The 20,444-nt window shown below is 46.4% G+C and overlaps 1 protein-coding gene across 3 annotated transcripts in view; it reads left to right on the forward strand.

Moving 5' to 3' along the window:
* The window catches only part of IGSF11 (immunoglobulin superfamily member 11), a 105,287-nt gene extending 92,299 nt beyond the window's left edge, over positions 1–12,988 (forward strand). For all 3 annotated transcript variants that reach the window (XM_077174284.1, XM_077174285.1, XM_054654926.2), the window contains exons 2-7: positions 5,526–5,689; positions 6,868–7,075; positions 7,872–8,027; positions 9,048–9,170; positions 9,401–9,551; positions 10,190–12,988. In XM_077174284.1, coding sequence (XP_077030399.1) covers positions 5,526–5,689; positions 6,868–7,075; positions 7,872–8,027; positions 9,048–9,170; positions 9,401–9,551; positions 10,190–10,640 — 1,253 coding nt within the window. In that variant the 3' untranslated portion in view covers positions 10,641–12,988. The remainder of the gene's footprint in view (positions 1–5,525; positions 5,690–6,867; positions 7,076–7,871; positions 8,028–9,047; positions 9,171–9,400; positions 9,552–10,189) is intronic.
* The last annotated feature ends 7,456 nt before the right edge of the window (positions 12,989–20,444 follow it).

Here is a 20,444-nt window from a genome sequence, read left to right on the forward strand (position 1 = left end):
GTGCTAGGGCACCTTGGAGCCAGGATGCAGTCTACTATGACAGTGTGAATCTGTCCCAGATACCTGACCTGCAGAATGACTTTGGACCTGGAAATTTTTCCATGGTAGAATTTCCTTAATGAACTGGAAATAGTCTAGCTAGGCATAAACTCAGATCTATGCTTCATTGCAGTGCTTAGTGATGTTGGTTCCTCAAGCAGGGTAGAGTCTACTGCAAGCTGCCTCCAGACACTAGGCTGGGTAAATACTGTGTTTGGTTAGATAGACTCTGAACTAGCAAGTGTACCACATCCAGAATGAAGCAGGATACACAGTCCCTGGTGAGAATGGGCAAGACCAGTATTCAAGCATCTTGTTGAGCAGCCAGTTTGGATGCTGTCACATCATGCTGGATGACTTTAGTGTTTTCTGTGTTTGCAACTGCAAGCCAGGCTCCTTCAGGGGCTTTTGAGTGTTTGCTGCAGAGGCAGGTCCTGTGGCAGGTGTACTGCCTGCTTCTGTTCCTGTCCCCTCCTGCTGTGAGTCACTCCTTCCTGGGCTGTAGGTTTTGCTGCTGCTCAGCGCGTTGGCTTGGCAGTGTACCTCAGCTCATTCAGGGTGGAAGACATTTCTCTTCTTTAGCACAGGGGGTAGCTTTGGTCCCAGACTCAGAGATGTGAGGCAGGCAAAAGGCACAGCAACTTGTCTTTTCCTTTCATCTCAGGAAAAAGACTGCTCTGCAGTTTCTCCCTCCATTGCCTGCGGTTGCCAGATGGAACACTGTGCTTCTACCCTATTCTGCAAACTTCTGTGTGACCTCATCTTTGCCTCTCTAACAAGGGACCCAAAATGTCATACTGCCAAAGGTATCTTCCCCAGCATGTGGCAGCAGGATTGCTAATTGCGCTGGGACAGGCAGGAGCCATTCCAGCCATTCCCTGGGTTTTGGATGCAAGCTGAATCAGCTTGAAGCTTTATTCTCATTTTCCCCACAGCGACACACATTCCTGCACATTTTCCCTTGGGGTCTGGAGATGCAGAATGCACACAGTTGAGGGTTTCTTTCATCCCTTTCACACCTTCTTCCCTGCTTCCTCCCCTGGCCATTTGCTTCCCTGCTTTGCCAGCACTGCAGAGCGAACCTGTACTCTGGTTTCTACCTTTGGGTATCAGGAGTTTGCTGTTAGCAAGTGCCAAAAGCTGCTGATTCTGCTGGTGATCTCTGGAAGAAAGGTGTGTCAGTGACTGGGAGCTGGGAACATTTTTTTACAACTTAGAATGAGTCAAAGTGCTTAGATTTATCTTTCAGTTTCACTGTATCTGGTATATTCTGAAAGCTCTGTGAAACTTGCAACCCTTCTAGGGCAGCTAGAAAATGTGGCAGCATCTGACTCCTCCTTACACCCATGAGGGAGGGAAATGTGTGCTGTGGGACTGTGTCCTATGTGCTTGTGTCATGATGTATAAATTACCTACATTGACTCCTTCATGCTTAGCAGGGAGGGAGCTGGAAAAGCAGCTACTTGGAAAAGCAGCAGCAGCAGCAAGCCATCAAAAATGGAGTCAGCTCTGTTGCCAGAATAATTACTTGAGCCTAAAAATGTGAAGAAATTCTGAAAGAGCCTCTGCAGCCAAAACATTCTTCTGCTGACTGGTTTGCTGATAGGGGACAGAAAAATGGAGCATCCCTTCTAATTAGTGATGGGAGCTTGCTGCCTCAGGATCAAAGGAGAACACTGTTTGCTGAATCAAGCCAAGATCAAAGTGTCCTATGTACAGGAAGGGCCCATTCCTCTTTCTGCTGACAGTGGTGTACCCTGCTCATCCTCTGGGCATGCTGCTTACAGGGCTGCTTAATTACTAAGTAAGGAGGAGACTGCAGTCACAAGAGAGGGTGTAATGGCCATTGTAATCCAATTCTGAGAGATGATTTGGTGGTGATCGATTCTTTGTCTCTCTGAAGTCATTAAACTTCTGAATGCTTAGAAAATACCTGGATTGTGTAACTTTGCAGAAGGAGACTTCTTACAGCATCCTTTGCTTGATTTTTCTGACCTCTTATGTGTAATTTGACTTAGTAGTCTGTATGTGTGTGCATATATCTATATTTGCATTTATATCTACTCAAGGGAATTGAAGTCCTCATTCCTTAGGCTGCATTGAAAAATCCTTATCCCAATAGATATGCTAAATTTGAAATCTCTTTTCCCCTCTCTCCTCTGCCTCCCTCCTCTTGCATTAATACAAACCCACATTTTTGCAATGCCCAATTTTGAAATGTTTAAACACGAATAATCATTTGGTTGAGTTTTCCTAGCAGGTGTCACCCTGGGCATACAGGTTTTTAAGTGTGTGTGACTTTGTGTACATCCATCTGTGTTTTGGGCCATGCCTGTTAAACGTGTGGAAGAATGCAGTCACAAAGATACTTGCATAGATGGACAAGTGCATGTGTAAATGTTACACTTTCTGGTAGTCTTGAGATGGTGCAGCTTCTGAAGAGGGTTTGGTCTTTGCTCTTTCAGCTGTCTCACTGAGAAAGGAAAGCCTGCCCAGTGCTGTGCTAACACACCACCCTACCTCCCTGTTCATGCTGCTGGAGGAGGAGTTTGCCTGCCTTTCCTCATGCCTTGTTCAATCTTCCTTGTCAGAAGTGGCTGTGTGTGTTTTCCCCAGCTGTAGCCCTGCAGGTGCCACTCATCTTAACAAAATGAGTCCAAGTGCCACCTGCCTTGTATACCAAAAGAGCCAAAAAAGGGCCAAAGAGCAGTTGCCATGCCCTGGGCTGCCTGAGGTAAAGGCAAGCCTGAGGAGCTGGCTTGCCTGGTGGTTTAACAAGGCAGAGATAGGACAGTGTGGGGTGTGTAGGGGGGTGCTCATCTTGCAGGCCAGGTTCAAAGAAGCTCCCCTTGACAAGAGAAATGAACGGAGAGCTCAGCTCCTCCTTAGTGCTTCCCTGGTCCATGACATTCAAATTAAAAGGGATGCTGTGGTGCCTTGAAAGGAAAAGGAGACAGGGTGGGCTGTAGGGTGTTGCAGCATAAGAGCAGGGTACTGGCAGGGAAAAGTGAATATGTGCTTTCTTTCATCTTTAAAATTGCTCATGAGTACATTGCAAAGTTCTCAAATGTAGCAAACAGTATTTTTACAGTGAATAAATTATGCATGTTCTATTTTTGTGTTTTTATTATTCTGCAGGATGTTTACAATCAACTAATAATAAATATTAGGAGTAGGAAGAGGGTGATTAGAAAACCTCATCATCTTGATGACTGAGTGATTGATGTAACCAATCCTGCAAAGCAAACTGCAAAGTCTGACTTTTCCAGAAAATTGGAACACTCACACTTAAGTATTACTTTTTCTGAATGACAAAGATTTGAATGTGTGAGTTTTTTATGGAAGGGAAAGTGGAAGGGATAAGGAATGAGGCTGAAAAACACACAGTGCTGTTCCAAATTGGATGAGTAGTTTCTTTTCTTCTCATGGAGAGGATCTCATTAAATCTACACTCAACACAACAGAAGAACTTCCTGCACCATGTTGGAGAGAGAGGTCAATCCAATAGATGTTCAAATCATTGTGACTCCCTGCACACTGGTTAGCACATTCATGATGCTAGACTGGATAAGTAGTCATGGCAAGACAGCCTTCAAATTTCAGCCTGCAGAAAAGACAATTCCTTGTTGGAGTCACATTCAGCAAGAGAGATCTCCAAAGTTGCATGGATCACTTCTGGGCTTTGGGCTACTGCCACTGCCTTGCCAGCCATAAGAAAATGAGGAGTCCAAATCCATTCCCAGCCTGTTGCCCACAGACACAGCTGGAAGGCAGATGCCTTGTGATAAAGGTGATGCTTATTACTGGTTCTTCCAGTTATTTACTTCTGCTTGCTACTGACAGACTTGCATAGGATATTGATGGATTAAGCTTCCACCAGCTGTTTCTTATTCGCCACCTAATTCTCTGAGATGTTAGCACTGGAGAGTAACTGTTTCCCTAAGGGTTTCCAAAACATTCCATATTTTTAAGTATGTCCCAAGACAATGAGGAAAGTCAGACTCGGGGTGCTTTTTTCCCACAAAGTAAGAAACTTGTGAACTTCACTTGAAGAGGTTAAAGTGAAATTTTGTCTGACTGTGTTCTGAAGCATTTCTGAGCCTCCCTGAACTACGTGGGGCTTTTAAAGGTAGGAGATATGGATGGGGGAATGGAAGTTTGGAAGAGGCAGCTGAGTATTTGCCAAGTCCTGGAGTAGTGCAACTCTGGAGCAGTCACTTCAAACACCAGAACACATGGAAGGCTGTTCAGGTGCTAGAGTCTTTGGGTTCGTAGCATCTGAAGCTCAGCACTTCCAGGCTCTGGTGCTGCACTCCTACATTAGGCAGTCTGGGAAGGATCTCAGCAGACAAGCATGTGGGGACACTCACCTTTTCCTCAGACATCAGCCTGTTTGATGTCTTGGTAGTTCAGATAGAAAACTCTTCTCATGAAGCATTTCACCTTCAGCAAACCACTGTCTTTTGGCAGAAAATAGAAACTTTGCAGGCAGCCCTTCCTGGATTCAGCAAGAGAATAGGGTGGTCTGCAGACAGCACCTGGATGTTAGCAGTATTCTGCTGTTCCCTTGGAGCTTGAAAACTCCTTGCCTTCTTCTCCAGCACCCTCCCACATGCTTTGAACAAGAAAATGGTGAGCTGTCATAGGGAGACATAGCTTTTTGTAGTCAATATTTTGACTTGGTGGAGAAAATGGTATAAAGCATTTTAGTGCTACTTAAAGTGATGGTGGAGACCTCTTGGTTAGTTTCATTTGACAAGACTTTGGTGGTAGGAACAGAGGTATTTCCCTGTGTGACTTGAGTCTTAGAATGGCAGCCTTGAGTTGCTGTACTGGGAAGCTGGGGCTTATCAGGCTTTCATCTTTGTGCCGTCTATGTGGAATGCAAAGAAGTGAATGGTGGAAAATAAATGAGATTTGATGAGATCCTGCAGTAGCAATAGTAATTTTTCATCACCTAAATAGAAATGATTGGACTGGAAAATATTTCAACTTTTAACCCTTTAAATTAAAAATATTGTTAAAATGCTTCTGGTCTTGCTGTACTTTATGAGGCATAGAAGTGGGAGGAGAACTGTGTTTCTTGGTTAATATTGCAGTTTCTTTTTCTCATTCCCTGATGTTGGGTATCACTAAGAGTCATGGGTTTGAAAACATATCTCTTTCTCTTAGAGACAACTTGGTTGTTCTTATAACCCTTTACCTGTTGCCAAAAAAAAATCACTGCTGTTCTCAGAGGCTCTGAAACTAGAGTGCCCACACTTAAAAGGACCACATATCTACATTTGTCTGTAAAAAAATGTCTGCATGAGAGCAGAGTGATCTATAAGGAAGGAATATAATTCCTTTTAGACTGATATAGTAGGGTACAGCTGTGTAGGAAAGGGATACTGTGTTGTGACCTGCAAGTGTATGGGACCATCTGCAGTGCTTTGACCTGTGTCATTCTCCTAAAATGCTTGACTTGTGTGTCCCTCTCTTTCCAGGTCTGGTGTGTCCCCTGGAGGTGTCAGTCAGTTCAGGGAGTATCCAGGTTGCCCGAGGCCAGACAGCAGTTTTGCCCTGCACCTTCACCACTAACGCTGCTCTCACTAACCTTAATGTCATCTGGATGGTCATTCCTCTTTCCAACGCCAACCAGCCTCAACAGGTAGGCCTTTTCTTACAGGAGCAGGTACTTCCTTGGGGCTTTCCTGTTCCCCACCATATTCTGGATGTAGGCCCTCTACAATGCTGAGTCCACGGTGGTCCCAGAACTTCACTGTCCCTTCACTGCTGAATGTGCTCTCTGGGTATCACATGAATCTGTTTTCTTCAATGTTTTGTTAACAGATGCACATTGTGTCCTTGTCCAGATGTGCAGCTGGGGCAACGGTATGTGATACTGTTTTGCTGCCCTGGGCCCCTGGTGGTTTGTGTGTTCAAAAGAGCACGGGAAATGTAATCCAGGTTTTGGTGCACTGGATGTGGAATTTGGAGGGCCTGGGAGTAGCTGCAGCTTTAACTTGTGAAATCTATGTAAAATGTCCTCTAACACATAACTTCTCATAGACTCATTGTCCCTTTTACTTCCCTTCTTATTTTTTCACTGCCTGTAGCTTTTGCAAGTGCATTCATATGAATACTAGCAAATGAGAGTATATAATGGTGGGCACAAGAATCATAACCTGAGATATGCTGGCCTGTTTTTTGCCCACATACTCTGACAACAGAAGAATGCCATTTCTCTGAAATACCTCTTGGGTCACACTGCCCTGATCACATTTTGTATTCAGTGTGAGAACCTGCACTGAAGAATACTTGCTCCTCAGGGACTTGGTCTGAGCGCAGTCTGACTGGCAGAGGCTGTGCAGGTTCAAAGGTTGCACTGCCTGTCATTCAGCTCATCCCAAAGATCTTCAGTAAGCAGTGTCAAATCATGGCAGGATCTTACTGATGGAGACTCAAAACGATACTGTCCACAGATGTTTTTCTTCAAAGTATTCAGTGACCTGCAGAGAGCCTCTGCTTCTGTACATTGATCCTGTCCAGGCAGGTAATGACTATCATATGAAGGAGGCTGGTATTGCCAATCCAGCTACACCAGAAGATTTGGGTACCTTTCTGGTCTGTTACCTTTGTGAACATTTTTATTGACGTAAAATGGGCTACAGAGTGTGTTCCTGTTTTGGAAAAAACACCATTGCTAGGATGTATAATGAGGTTTGCTTATTCAGAGACCTTTTAGTAACTGGTCCTTTTGGCTTTGGAAGCCCATGTTTTGCTTGCTGTTCTTCCTCCTTGCTCAGCTCCTGCAGAATGTTGTTTGAGCCTTCCTTTCTTTTCCAGGTTATTCTCTACCAAGGGGGTCAGATCTTTGGTGGTGCACCCCAGTTCTATGGGCGAGTGGGGTTTGCTGTGACAATGCCAACCACCAGTGCCTCCATCTTCATCAACAACACTCAGCTGTCGGATACTGGCACCTACCAGTGTTTGGTCAACAATCTTCCCGACCGAGGCGTCAGGAATATTGGAGTCATTGGACTTACTGTCTTGGGTGTGTTTATTGGTATTATGGGGTGGGGAGGGGGGAGTGGGGCAGGGACAAGGGGACCTCTGTGCATGACACTGCATCATGAGCAACATGGTACTGTGTGCTTTTGAACCCACAGACAACCTGTGGTGAGAAATGGGCTGCCTTGTGGATACTGTGACAGTTTGTAGGGCGCATAGACTTCATATGCAGGCAGTGTGTAATGAAGTTTTAAAACGTGGTGGAGAGAAAGTTTTTGTGGTGGTATTGTGATATGGAGTTGCAAAGTAGCAGGAATGAAGTACGAGGGTATCCCAGAGGGCTGAATGGAGCGTAAGGGGTTTGGTGCATAGCAACAGGAGGAGAGAATGACTTTATATCTTTGCTTCCTTTCCATGAAAACTGTTAGTTCTAGGTGCTCCAATGATGCTAAATACTCCAAAGTGCATGCCATTATAGGGATATGAAAGCAAAACCCAATCACAGTAAATTTGTCTATAGTTCTGTTAACTTTCACCACCCTTGCTATCTCAAAGACAGAAATATTCACCTTTTTTTCAAGGGAGAGATCTAAAAGAACTGGGTCCTGTGAAAGTCAGCAGTAGTCTGTAACCCTGATGGGCTGGTGGGTCAGGAATCTTTGTGTGAATTGTCTCCCCCAAACCATAACGAGTTCTTGTCTGCTGCCTCCTTCTTGCCCCCTTGACAGCTCATGCCACTGTCCTTGCTTTCCCCAGCAGCACATGTCCAGAGTGAACCTGCATTCCACTGTTTGGTCACATTTCCTGATTTGCTATCACCTTCCCCTCTTCTCTCGCAGTTCCTCCTTCTGCCCCGCTTTGCCGAATCCAGGGGTCCCTGGACGTGGGCAGCGATATCACACTGACCTGCAGCTCGGAAGAAGGCATCCCCCGGCCAACATACCTCTGGGAGAAACTGGACAATGTCCCCAAGTTGCCCCCAACTGCCACACAAGGTGCTCATTCTGTTGATTATCCTCTTATTTCCCAGGTGGCAGCCTGGGCTGTCCCTTGTCTGAGCTGCCAGAGGTGGCATGGCTCATTGAGCATCTGCCATCATTTGCAAGGTCCCTTTATTGGAACAAAGATTCCTAAAGCCCACAGTGGACGGGGTACCCTCCAGAGGCCACTTCAATTTTTGTGGGTTTTTCTGGTCCAGACACATGTTTCCCATTGAAAAACAAGGATTGGGTCAAATGGAAGAGAGAGAGAGTGATTTCTAGATGTTGGCATGTGGCTGGAAATTTCAGCTGCCAACCCACCCGCATTTTAAACCAAATGAAAGACTTATAGAATGGAGGCAGGGAAAAGAGAGGCAGAATCATCCTGGGAAAATACAGCCAGCTTCTCACAGTTCTCCATGAGGAACTGATGCCACAGTTCTCCAATAAATTACTGCCAGAGCTGCTTTTCAGATGTATGGAGAAGCAGGGCTCTGATCAAACTGGTGTTTCCCAGCCTCAAGTCCCACTCTTAGGTTTTCTTAGCCTAGGTGTCCTGATCAAACACTGATAGCTGTACTTTTGCCCTTTATCTTGCTGTATTTTAAGAATATGCCACCTTTCAGTTTCATACAATTCAGGAATGAGGAATATTGGCAGAGCAGGAGACGGGGAGCCCAGAGATGGGAGAGTAGGGGGTCTGCAGAGCAAGACTGAATTCAACAAGTAGATCTGGGTATAGGTAATTTTGCATCTCTTTCTTCCCCGTTCTTACACAATGCTGAGAGTCCCAAGCATTTATCTGCAGAAATTCCTCTATAAGAAGAGAAAGAAACATGTAGTGTAAGCTCCTTAAGGCCTAATCTTGTCTCCGTGTGTGTATGTGCACGCACAATGCTTCCATCTAAAGGTTATTTCCTAATTTATTTCTCTCTTAATAGTCTCACACCAAAATTCTCTATTTGCTGGCTTTGCCTTTTCATGGTTTTCCTCAAGCGGGGGAGGGATTTAAATCCTTCTTTTCTCTCTGACTAGACCAAGTCCAGGGCACTGTCACTCTCCGAAATATCAGCACTGTGTCCTCAGGTCTTTACCAATGTGTGGCTTCAAATGCCATTGGAACCAGCACTTGCCTTCTGGACCTGCAAGTCATTGCACGTAAGTACTTTTCCAGGGGAGGCTTGGCCACCTGTTTCTGTCTTGTGACAGTAAGGTGTGTAACCATGTTTCCTGTGAGCCACCACACGCTTCTCTATCAGAAGACAATCATGCCCTGGAATGGGAACATTGCCTCTCTCCCCTCCCAAGCCACGCAGTTTCATGTGCTTACAGATGACCACAGCCCATCCCTGATTTCTTCTTCATACTCTGTTCAATCATCTCCACAGCTCACCCACGGAGTATCGGCCTGATTGCAGGAGCGGTGGCCACAGGTGCTGTTGTGCTCGTTGTTTGCATTGTTTTGGTGGCTGTAGCACTGTTCTACTGGAAAAATAAACACAAAGAAGAAGAAGAGGAGGAAATTCCCAATGAGATAAGGTAAGGGTCAGGGAAAGCTGGTAATGGGGGACCTCCAAGAAAAAGCTGTAGCTGACAGGAGTGAAATTGGAAACCTCATTTTTGTTAATCCTGGGTGTGTTCCCCCAGGTCAGGTGTCCATATATATCCAGAAAATGGAGGGAGAAAATGAAAAATGGTAACAATACATTGTCTTTTCAGTTTTGCCTTTAATGTCTTTAATCCTTCTGCCAGCAAGAGGGATGGGACTTCATGTTGTTAGCTCTGTAGGAGAGTGATGCGGTGGGAATTCTGACCCACAATGCCAGATAGTGCTATCACTGCCAGCAGTGATAGCTAAAAAGCTTTGGAGATACAGCTGTGATATTCTCCGGTCACAGAGGTTACAGTCACAGCTATCACTGTCTGGCACTACCTGACTTTCTTTGAGCATGGGTCATTTGCCTCAGTGGCAAATTTGGCACCGGGAGCACACAGGACCTACACATAGGTAGGTCCTGCAGAGAAGGACGAGTGAACAGGCCATGGAGCAATGCTGATTCACATTGGTGCTGTCCTTCTCCTTGGATCGATGACCCCAGCATGGTAGTTAATGGGGTGGGGGTGTTGGACAAGTGGGCCAGTGTCCTCCATATGCCCTCACACCTTCTTCTTCCCAGAGAGGATGAACTGCCACCCAAATGCTCCTCTGCCACAAAGACGTTCCACGCTGATGCGTCCTCATCAGAGAACGACACCCTCACCTCCTCCAACACCTACAACAGCCGCTACTGGAACGACCCCAAAGCCAACCACGCCACAGACTCCTTCACCCGCTTCAGCAACAGCAACGATGCTCACCAGCCCCCCTTCTCCCGCTCAGGGAGCACGAGTGCCCGCCCCGTCTATGCCAATGGCGGCCACCCGTCCCCGGCTCCCCCTAAGACACTGGTGGTGACGGCCAGCACGGCGCCATCGCCTCAGGAGGTGATCCGGAGCAATGGCTCGGTCAGCAGGAAGCCACGGCTGCCGCACACCCGCTCCTATGCAGTCAGCCAGGCCACACTGGAGCGCATCGGGGCTGTGCCCGTCATGGTGCCCGCCCAGAGCCGAGCTGGCTCCCTGGTGTAGGACCGTGTGCGCGGCTGAGAGCTGAGCAAGGGGCCTCTCATCCCCGGTGGGGCGAAGAGACCCTACTCCTTCCTGAAAGGCAGTGAGGCAGCAGAGGGGTCACACACTTCCCTCTCCACCTGCCCTCCCCTCTCGAGGCTGCTGCCAGCTGGTGGGACAGCCCTGGCCCAGCCACTTTCCCCCCAGCTGCTGGAGCTCCTCGTGCCAATGGACGCCACAGATGTGCCAAGGCCAGAGGAGCAGGGAGGTCGGGACGTGCTCCCGGGCTGCTGGGCCCCAGCTGGGACATGCACTGGGGCCTGACCCTGGGGGGAACTTTTGCTTTTATTTCCTGTTGGTTTTGTTGGGGACTGATTCCATCCATTTGGGTCTTTCAGGGAGGTTGGGGAGATATATATATATATTATTTTTTTTCCATTGTTGTTGCTGTTTTGTTTCCAAGAGGATGATGACCTGTGTTGGGGCAGGGAAGGCTGCGCAGCCCCAGCTTCCCATGGCCTTGGCTCCACTGTTGGATTAGGGAGTACTGTGCACTGGGGCTGGGTGTGGGGAAGCATGGAACAGGCTGGAAGGGCGAGATGAAGGCACAGCCACCAGCCCAGGCAAGGGGATGGTTGGGTGAGGGTGTGGGCCAGGAAGCATTTGTCTTTATTTTTTGCAGTTCTTCCCCCCACCTCAGCACACACAGAGACACACAGGCACACACACACACAGACACAAGCAGATCCTCAGACTGGGTGTTTCTCCTGCACTAGGTTGGAGTGCCACCAGAGCCCTGTTTATAGCTGTGGAGGATGCAGCCGTCTGAGCATCTTCCCCTGAGACACTCGGTGCAGGGCAAGGCTGCACCACTGCTGCTGCTGCTGTTGCTGCTGCTGCTGCTGCTCTAGGGCTTGGATCTCTTTTTTTCCTTTTCTTGGGGTGTTGCTGGGATTATTCAGGAGGCAGAGAGAAGCAGAGTGGTGTGATGGAGCACCAGGCAGGTTCATGAGGCATCTGTTGCTCCTAGGCTGCTCTGATTTGGGGCAAGTGACTTCAAACCCCACAACTTTGATGTTTGCATGGTGGATTTTATTCATCAGGCTATGCAGGGCTGAGCAGCATGGCAGGGCTTGAAGCCTTCACAGAGAGGCATCAGAGTTTTCATTCTTGCTCTCCCACGTGCACAGACATGTTAGCAGGATTTGTTTCCTGCTTTAGAATGCAGAGGCTTAATGAAAGCCCACACACTATCTCTCTGCCTCCCCCACTTCCCTCAACGTCCTGGGACTGGGTACTGGTGGCATCTGCCAGTGGCCCTGCCATCTCCTTTCAACCTGGCAGGTGGTTGTGGCTGGCACCTCTACTTTTTTCTATTGCAACTAAATAGCCTTAATCAAAGCCAAGAGTTGAAACCTCTGAAGGAATCTGATGCCATTTGGAGGGCTGGACTGAGGGCTGGGATTTCCTCTCCTAGAGAGCACTGGTTCAACGAGGCCACGCCTGAATAGGGGTTTTGGCCCTCCTGCATAACACCAAGCCTTGCACAGGCAAAGGCAGCAATCACCTCAAAAAGCACCAGAGCCCTCCCAGGTCTGCTCTTGGAAAAGCAATGTGGGGAGTCACAGGTGACTTCCATAGTTCTCACATTGGAAAAGGGTCTGTTTAAGCCAACAGACTCTTCCTCATCCCCACTTTCCTTGTCCCAGCACGGCTTTACTTTCCCTAGCAGTGCACAAACCTTGGGCAGGGCCTTCTACCTGAGTAGTACAAATGCAAGCACAGACTCTGAGGAAGAGGAGGGAGAGGTGAGGGCTGGGTTCCCACGTGGACACAGTGGCTTTTTGGGAGACTGGGAGCTCCCAAGCAGCACTAGGTTTGAAGCTTGGCTGAGATTTTGTGCCTTCTTTTCTTAAAATAAAAAAAAAGGAAAAATGAAAGAAAAAGGAGATAAAAAATCCAAAATCCCTTCTTTACCCCTCTACAGCACTGCATCCAGAATGTATGCAAGACCCCCAGGTGGTTACTCTGTGTGTGCACACATTTCACTGGTGCAGTCCTGTTTCCTCCTGCCTGTCTGCTCTCTTTGCTGCTGGGTGGTAGGATTGATGGGGGAAGAAGAGTGGCTTTAGAAACCTTAATGGGGGAAGGAAAAAACCCAAAACAATCAAAGAAAAGCCCAGACACATTCTCTCTGCTTTTGTAACAACCCCTGTGTGACATTTACAGGAACACTGCCCTCAGCAGGTGCCCTCCTCTACTGGGAAAGCTCTTCTGGTTCCTACCCTCCATAAGACTGTTTGCTCCTCTTTCTTTGTTCTTTCTAATTGTATAAAATTCAATAAAATTTTATTCATATAAAAAAAGGATTTCTGCCTGCCTGCTGCTGCTTTTTTCTTCCTCCTACCTAATTCTGTAACTACAATGACTTTGGCCATTAGTACTTCTCCTTGATGTGACTGGCAGTAGGCAGTGACCATGCAACCGAGAGCTGAATGTTATTAGGCCAGCCTATTTGGTAGTGAGCTCTGGTACTAGAACCATGTTTTTCTCATTCATAATAGTCTGACACGTTGCCCTTGAATGTACAATTTCCCAGGCTTGCAAGGTCGCTACTTCTCTAGACAAAGGTGAGTTTTATTTTCTGTCTTTTGGCAGGGGACACCCTATGCTGCTTTGAGTGATGTGGGAAAATATTTTTATAATTGCCAAATTTTGCTCTTGTATTGGTTTTCCAATCAAAACCATGGCATGTTTATCCCAGATTCAAAATCTAAGGCAGTCACTGATTTTCTTGGGCATTTGAATAAGTTTGATGGGGGAAAATATTAGGAAAGAAACAGAAGTGCTGATCCCCATAGACAGAGCATGTGAAGTTTCAGTGTCTGAGCATTCACACTCTCAGAGCATTAGGGGACTGCAAAGAATACACTTTGACTGTATCAACAGCTGCTACCAGAAGGTTATAATTGGTTAGGGCAACCTGATGTTTTGTCAGAGATTTTGCATTTTTCTCACCATGTTTCATTTTCCCTATTCCTTCTCTAAAATCTCACAGATATTCTGAGAGTGATTATTAAAACCAGAAACCTGCAGATCCAACAGCAGTGGTAACTCAGCCCTGCTGCACATGCATCATGTTCTCATTCCTGGGTATTTTTCAAAACCTACTTCCAAATGCTCTTGTAAATGTGTTTTCAGCTATAGACCTTACTGTAAATAAGACAGCTGCATTGCCATTTTCAGGAAGTTGTCATAGGAATCTTAATGTTTCCATTTATCACCTTTTGATTGTGCAATCTTGATGTGACATTAATAGCATCTTCACATTTTATTCCCATGATAGCCCTGTCAGTATTCTGCTATACTATCCATCCCTTGCCACTGGTTTGCTCCTTACATCATCCCTCTGCATGTCTCGTTCATCCAGAGCAGGATTTCCTAGGATGCAGGATGGTTTGCTAGGTTTGTGCAGCCCCTGGAATACTGGAGTTTTAACTTGTAAATTGTGCCTAGTGAAGTGTTGCTGCAACACAAATAACTGAAGAAAACAATACCAGTTAGATAACTTGATAGTGCTCCAGAGTTTTAATTTATCACTAAAAGTCAAACAGAGGTTCAAGCTATTGCAGCAGTAAGTGAAAGTCACTATTGAAATGGTTGAGTTTGCTGACAGCCTTCAGTTCCAGATGTGCCATAGGGATTGTCCATCACATACCATGGATGTTACTTTAAATGTTGGTACCTATGGCTATGTCACCTTCTACCAAAGAATATCAGAAAGGTACTTGTTCTGAAACAAGGATTAACTGTACTTTTGAGTGCTGAGACAGAAATAACCATGAGAGGATGCTTCACACTTTAGGAGTGGATATCTTTTTAGAGGCTGGTGTAGATGAGAGCTCAGTTAAAAATATTTGGGAAAACTGGTCTGCAGACTGCCAGAAGTTTTTTTTTAACTTACGCAGCTTTTGGACTCATATCTGCTGATTCATCTGAACTAAAAAAAAATTAAAATTATTCAGATGCATGCACTTCAACACTCTTGCTGAAACACAGATGAGTTTCCAGCGGAAACCAGTCGAACAGATGGTATCCTGTCCAAAACTGCCTGGTTTCCCTATGAGGATGGGGGATGCTCAGGACATCAGTCTTTCTTCTTAGGCCCTCATTAAGAAGACATCAAATCAGGGTAGCCTCAGATGACACCCAGGAGGTAACTGGGTGATTGATGGTACTGGGCAGAGGAAATCAAACAGATATTTTTATATTGGAGGAATGTTCATGATTATCATGATTTCATCAAGTACACTGGTAAGCTCTTGCAGGTTACTGGATTTTTCTTGAAAGCAACATTTGGCATCCCCAGCCTCATTCACTTCAGGCATGCAAGTGTCTCTCTGGGTCTGCACTCTAACCCGGATCTTTGCAGCCATGGCACCAGGTTTATGAGCAGGTGGATGAATCTGTGCACGTGTCTGCCAGCACCAGGTGAACCCAAAATGGTTCAGCAGATTCTCTTATGATGGTCTTGAACATTTCTAGCTCGTGGAAGACTGAGGAAGTACATGCCTTTCACAAGCTCACTTCTGAGCAAACCCAAGCGCTTACGTTAACTCATGACCTCTGTTCAACAGAGGCCTGGAGCAGAGCTGTTGTCAGGTTTCTCCATGACTGAATTGCCTCTCTTTCTGTGCTTTTTCAAAGGGCTGCTGGCTATTCTGCCTGCAGCTTGTTTTCCTGATGCCAGCAAAGCAGTGGTCACCCACTATGCCCTTGTTACAGGTCTGCTCTTGCCATGAGAAAGGCAAGAGGTGCTGGTGAGGATCAGGAATATGGGTGTTGAGAGGGAATGCAGTGTCACTGAGCTCACTGAGCCATGCCTCTTCTTGGCTGGGGAGTAGATGGACATCAGGGACAAAGCAAGCCTTGAAAGCAGGGAGAGTGAAATGCTGTGGCTCTTTTTCTTCACATTGCTTTCCTCCACGTCTGCCTCTGTGCATCGCATGTGCCTGGAGGATGTTACTGAGAATTACCAGGTCTGTGACCTCCTAAGCAAGGGAGGGCACATGTAAGGCATTTCCTGAGCCTTGGCACTAGCTCAGAGCTCTTGTTGGCTGGTGGACAGCACAGAGAAAGGTTTCCTTAGGTCACCTACACAGCCATGGAGGGGGAGTGGGAGATAATATGTGGCAAGAGCTTTGGACACGTGAATGCTGTTTTTTAGGGAGGAGAAACTTGGTAGTCTTGGGACTTCCTGACTCTAGAGCTCTGGCATATTTTCTTTGATGTGTTTCCATGGACAACGACAGCTAAAAAATCACTTTTCCTTTCCCTGTAGTAGCGAGCACTGCGGATGTGCAGGAATGGGGCAGTGTGCATGGCTGAGGATCAGACTCCTCACTAAGCCTTCTAATGCCATTTTCTGCTTGTTGTTTGTTCTGATTTCCTTCTTCCTCCCACTTCCTCTGTAGCATGTTTGAATGAGAAACTGGGTTGGCAGGAAATTTAATCTATCCATGCAAAAACAAGCAAAAAACCCCCAACCCCAGAAAACAAACCGCAGTAAAGAAGAGAGATTAAGACGCAGCTTGCGTGGTTGGCTGGCAAGTGATGCTTTAGCAGTGGATGTAGCCTGGGTCAGGTCCTGGATTTGGACTTATTAAATCATACTTGGGAAGGGATGATGACTTGCTTCCAGTCAATATGCTTTAATGGGAAAACTGATGTGGTACATGCTCAAAGAGAAACATTGGCTCAGGGACTGGACACAGTAAAGCCCAGAGGCTCTGTAGTTTCTTGCTCGTATTTAAACCCACTATGTTTGGTAGAGTCTGCCTTCCTGGATGCTATCAATATCTGCAGAATTTCTCTCAGGTAGCTAATTTTTCTTGAATGATCACAAGACCCTCTGGCAAGCAATCACCAGGTTGTTGTCCATGTGGACATTTCAGACAGGGAAAAGGTGTGAGAACTGGGTTGCAGCAGCACTCTTTAAGTGTGGCAGTTTCTAAGGTTGCAGAATGGCCCAGAGACTTTTTTAGTGCTTGACATCACTGGTACAGCCTTTCCATCTGGGATCCTCTACCCTCTTCTTAGATTGAGGCTGGTGGCACATTTGCCCCTGTGCTCCACGTGAAGGACCAAAGGCAGCAGGGGCTGGAATTAGCTCCATAGAAAATCCAGTGTGACTTTAGACCCTCAAAATTAAGACTCTTAGGCATAGAAGCTATTACAGAAATGTGTCATGGACAGAAAGCAGCTCTTTTGGCTGTGGTTTTCTGCTGGGACTAATTTGTATAAAATCAAAGACTAACTTTTGGTGACACAAACAACAGCAATAGGTGCACAAGCACACAGGTCTCCCACCAGCTCTCTCCAGGGGGCACAGCTCAATGGCTGCAGACTGCAGTCTGTTCCTGCTATCTGCGAACACAATCTCCACAGTTTTGTTTGCCCATCTTCCTGGTGTGTGAATTCATCCTCCACTTGCTCATCCACGCTCGGGGACACGGCCGGAGGTCGAAGCACGACGGTAAAGGGTGAGAACTCCCCATGCTCTTGCTCAGCCCAGTCACCCAGGGCACGCATCCCGTTTGTTTCCCGGGATAACCTGTTGCGTAGCTCCCAAATCGCGGTGCCTTCCGCCGCTCCCGCCGTCATTCCACCAGTTGCACACTGGCCAGGGAAAGTTGGTTACTTCTGGGAAAGCAGGCGGGGACCTTCGGGGCGATGTCCGCAGAGCGGCTGCACATTCTAATTCCCTCACCGCCGCCGGATTTGGGTCACAAAGATCGCCTTTTTTGGTGGCTCTACGCTGACATCCTCTGGAGGGATGCAGAACTTCAGCCACTCCCGTTCGCTGCTGAGTTCGCCTGCACATGGCTGCACCTCCTTCCAGCGCCCGGGCTGGCTTTTCCCCCCTGTGATCCTGCAAAGAATAAAGTGCTCTGCCCCTGGAGTATGAACACCTCTTCCTTTTTTCTCCTGCGATTATCTCTCAGGATATGCTCTCACTACTGCTGTACCTGCTATGCTGGGATGAAAAGTCTTGAGTACTTTGTGTCCCAGGAGCAAATGGTCTTGAGCACCAAGACCTGCCTTTAGCTTCCCAGCTCCTGCTCTTGTTATGATGGCCCGTGGTTCAAAGGCACGGGAACGGGCTGGTGCTGGGGCAGTGCCAGGGAACAGATGGGGCACAGTGTAAAGAGCTGCTGCCCCCACATTTAACTGTATACACCAGTGCAACTGGCTTCTTATAGGCTCACAGCTGGCTTAAATTTGTCCTGCTGCCCTGCTGAGGCTGACAGGAGCTGCCTAGCTGACTTTTCTAGCTCCTTCACACTGGGGCCATGCTTCAGAGCTTAGGAGAGCACCCAGTGGAAGAACCACTGCAAACTAACTTTTATATCCCTGCCAGCCAGCTCTGGGGATTCAAGGATTTACTGTCCTTGTGAAACCAGCAACCATATCCCTGCTCATTAATGGGCCCAGATTAGTTGCAACAGCAAGGACATGCAGAGTTTGGGGTCAGATATGCGAGCAAAGTACTTGCTCATGCAAGTCCGGCGAGGCTTTGGTTCAGAAGGCAAGGTGATTACATGCAAACCTCCCAAGTTTGATTTTCTTTTCAGCTATGTGTTGATGGAAAGAAGGAAACATGACCCTAATAGATTTTGGATGTGACTAAGACTCCAAAGTGTTTTACTTTACAAAGAGCCACCTCCAGCCCCAGGCAGAGGACTCCCGGGATATTAGAAATCAAAACTTTCTTCCAGATCTGTGTTTACTAAAGATGGTGTATGAAATAGTCCAAACCACATTTGAAAGTTTATCTACTCAACAAATACTGTTTTCCTTGAAACATAGCTCATAATCAGGATTTCCATGTCATGCCCTCATTTCTATTCTTGTCGGTCAAAACAAGAACTTTCAGCCCATGGGGCTTTTCTGGTAGCCTTTCAGCTGAGTTTTAATATAAACATTGTGCCCCCATCTGTCCCCAGCACACACCAGACCCACAGGAGGTCTGACCTTTCCTTCAAGTGACATGAAGTTCCTTGTCCACTGGCTGGGAGGGAGCTGCAGCTCCTGACGGCTCTGTCATATTTCTAAGCACAGAGTTCAAGGTCTGCATTAAAATTGATCAAATCAGTCTCTGCCTGTTTTAAATTGGTTCTTTTTGGCCACAAAGGATTCTTGGACTGTAGATTTGTGTTTTCTTTCCTTTTCCCAAGGTTTTTGGAAGTTATCTGTGACTGTCTATCTTGTAGATATAATGGCTACATATTTTTGCATCGTATTTCAGTTCTCATAAACAGAAATCTCAGCATTAGACTTTTGTTATTCAGAGCAAATCCATTGCTTGTTAGAGTGAAGCACAGAGGAAAGGAAATAGACCTCACGAATGCAACTGCTGCACAAGGCATTTGTGGGAGAGAACAGTTGTGAAGTTGTTTCAAACATGGTCACTGTGATTCTTCCCAATGTATTAATTTCTTTCATGTCCTTTTCATTGTTCATTTAAAGCTTTTGGTGGATTTTCTGCTGCTAAGCCATACTTAATAAGCAGGCAGAGTATTCCTTTTCATACTAACAGATTACCTTTAACACTCACTGCTGCTATTGAAGCCAATGCTATTCCATTGGGAATCGCTCCATTCCTACATTTCCTCCTGTGTGTATCAACAATAAGATCAGGGATAAAATGAAATTGTAGTGTGACTTAGAGAAGCAAAGAGAAACCTCCACCTGAGAGTGGCACACAATGAAATGGAGCTGTTAAACTGATTGAGTTAACCTGGGGCAAAGCCTGATATGTGTGTGTGGGCATGCATTTGGGGCTGAGAGCAGGGCAGGTCACTTTAGGGGAAATGAATGAAGGCAGCATTAAGTTAACTTGCAACAAGAGTATTCACCCACAGTAGCACCCCAGTGTATGGAACACTGGTTTGCAGGCCAGGTGGTACTGAAGCCATAAAACACCTTCATATAGTTAAGCCAAGTTATATTCACCAGCCAGTCACATCTCAGCCACTAGGGAGTTAAATTCAAACTCCTTTTTCAAGCTTAAATATAACTGTTCTTTAAATAATTCTTTACTTTGTAGGTATGTGATTTATATCCTTTAAGGGAAGGAAATTACTCAAGAGGATAGAAAAAATAGTACATTAAATGAAGACAAATACATCGGGTGCTCGTGATCCAGCAAACGTGCTGCTGGGGTTCTAGTCAGATCTGGGTTTCACTCTCAGCTTGCCTTTGACTTGCTGCATTACCTGAGGTAAGTAGGATTGCAGGCACCCAACCTGGGGGGGCCACAGCTGGATGCCTGGAGTGCATGTCAGAGGCAGACCTGGTGGTTAATCTGGATGTAGGAGCCTGAGAGTGAAAATATTAGCTCTGGTCTCACTGAGACTTTTGTTCCCCAGCTGGAAAATGAATATAATCATAAGGAGCAGGAATGACAATGACTTATAAAAAAAACCCCATATAATCTACACACACATGCAGGTGTGCATGTGCACACACAACCCCCCGAGGTCTGACCTAAGAGGTACAACTATATTTGATCCCCTGCTGAAGGATGGTTAGCTTACTCTTAAAGATCTCTGCTCAGAGAGTCCACAGTCTTAGTAGGCACAAGGATAAAAGGGAATGCTTCCAACATTGGTTTTGACTGACTGCCTCATAAGAGTTTTAAATATGAACAATAATCTAACATATTTCTTCATATGCACATTGCCAGCTCCCAGGGTAACTTTGCCAGAAGCTGCAGAGAGGATATGCTAGGAATACACAGAACTCTGTATTTTTCATTGATTG

The sequence above is a fragment of the Agelaius phoeniceus genome, chromosome 2 (genome assembly GCF_051311805.1).
Source record: "Agelaius phoeniceus isolate bAgePho1 chromosome 2, bAgePho1.hap1, whole genome shotgun sequence".
NCBI classification, from domain to species: Eukaryota; Metazoa; Chordata; class Aves; order Passeriformes; family Icteridae; genus Agelaius; species Agelaius phoeniceus.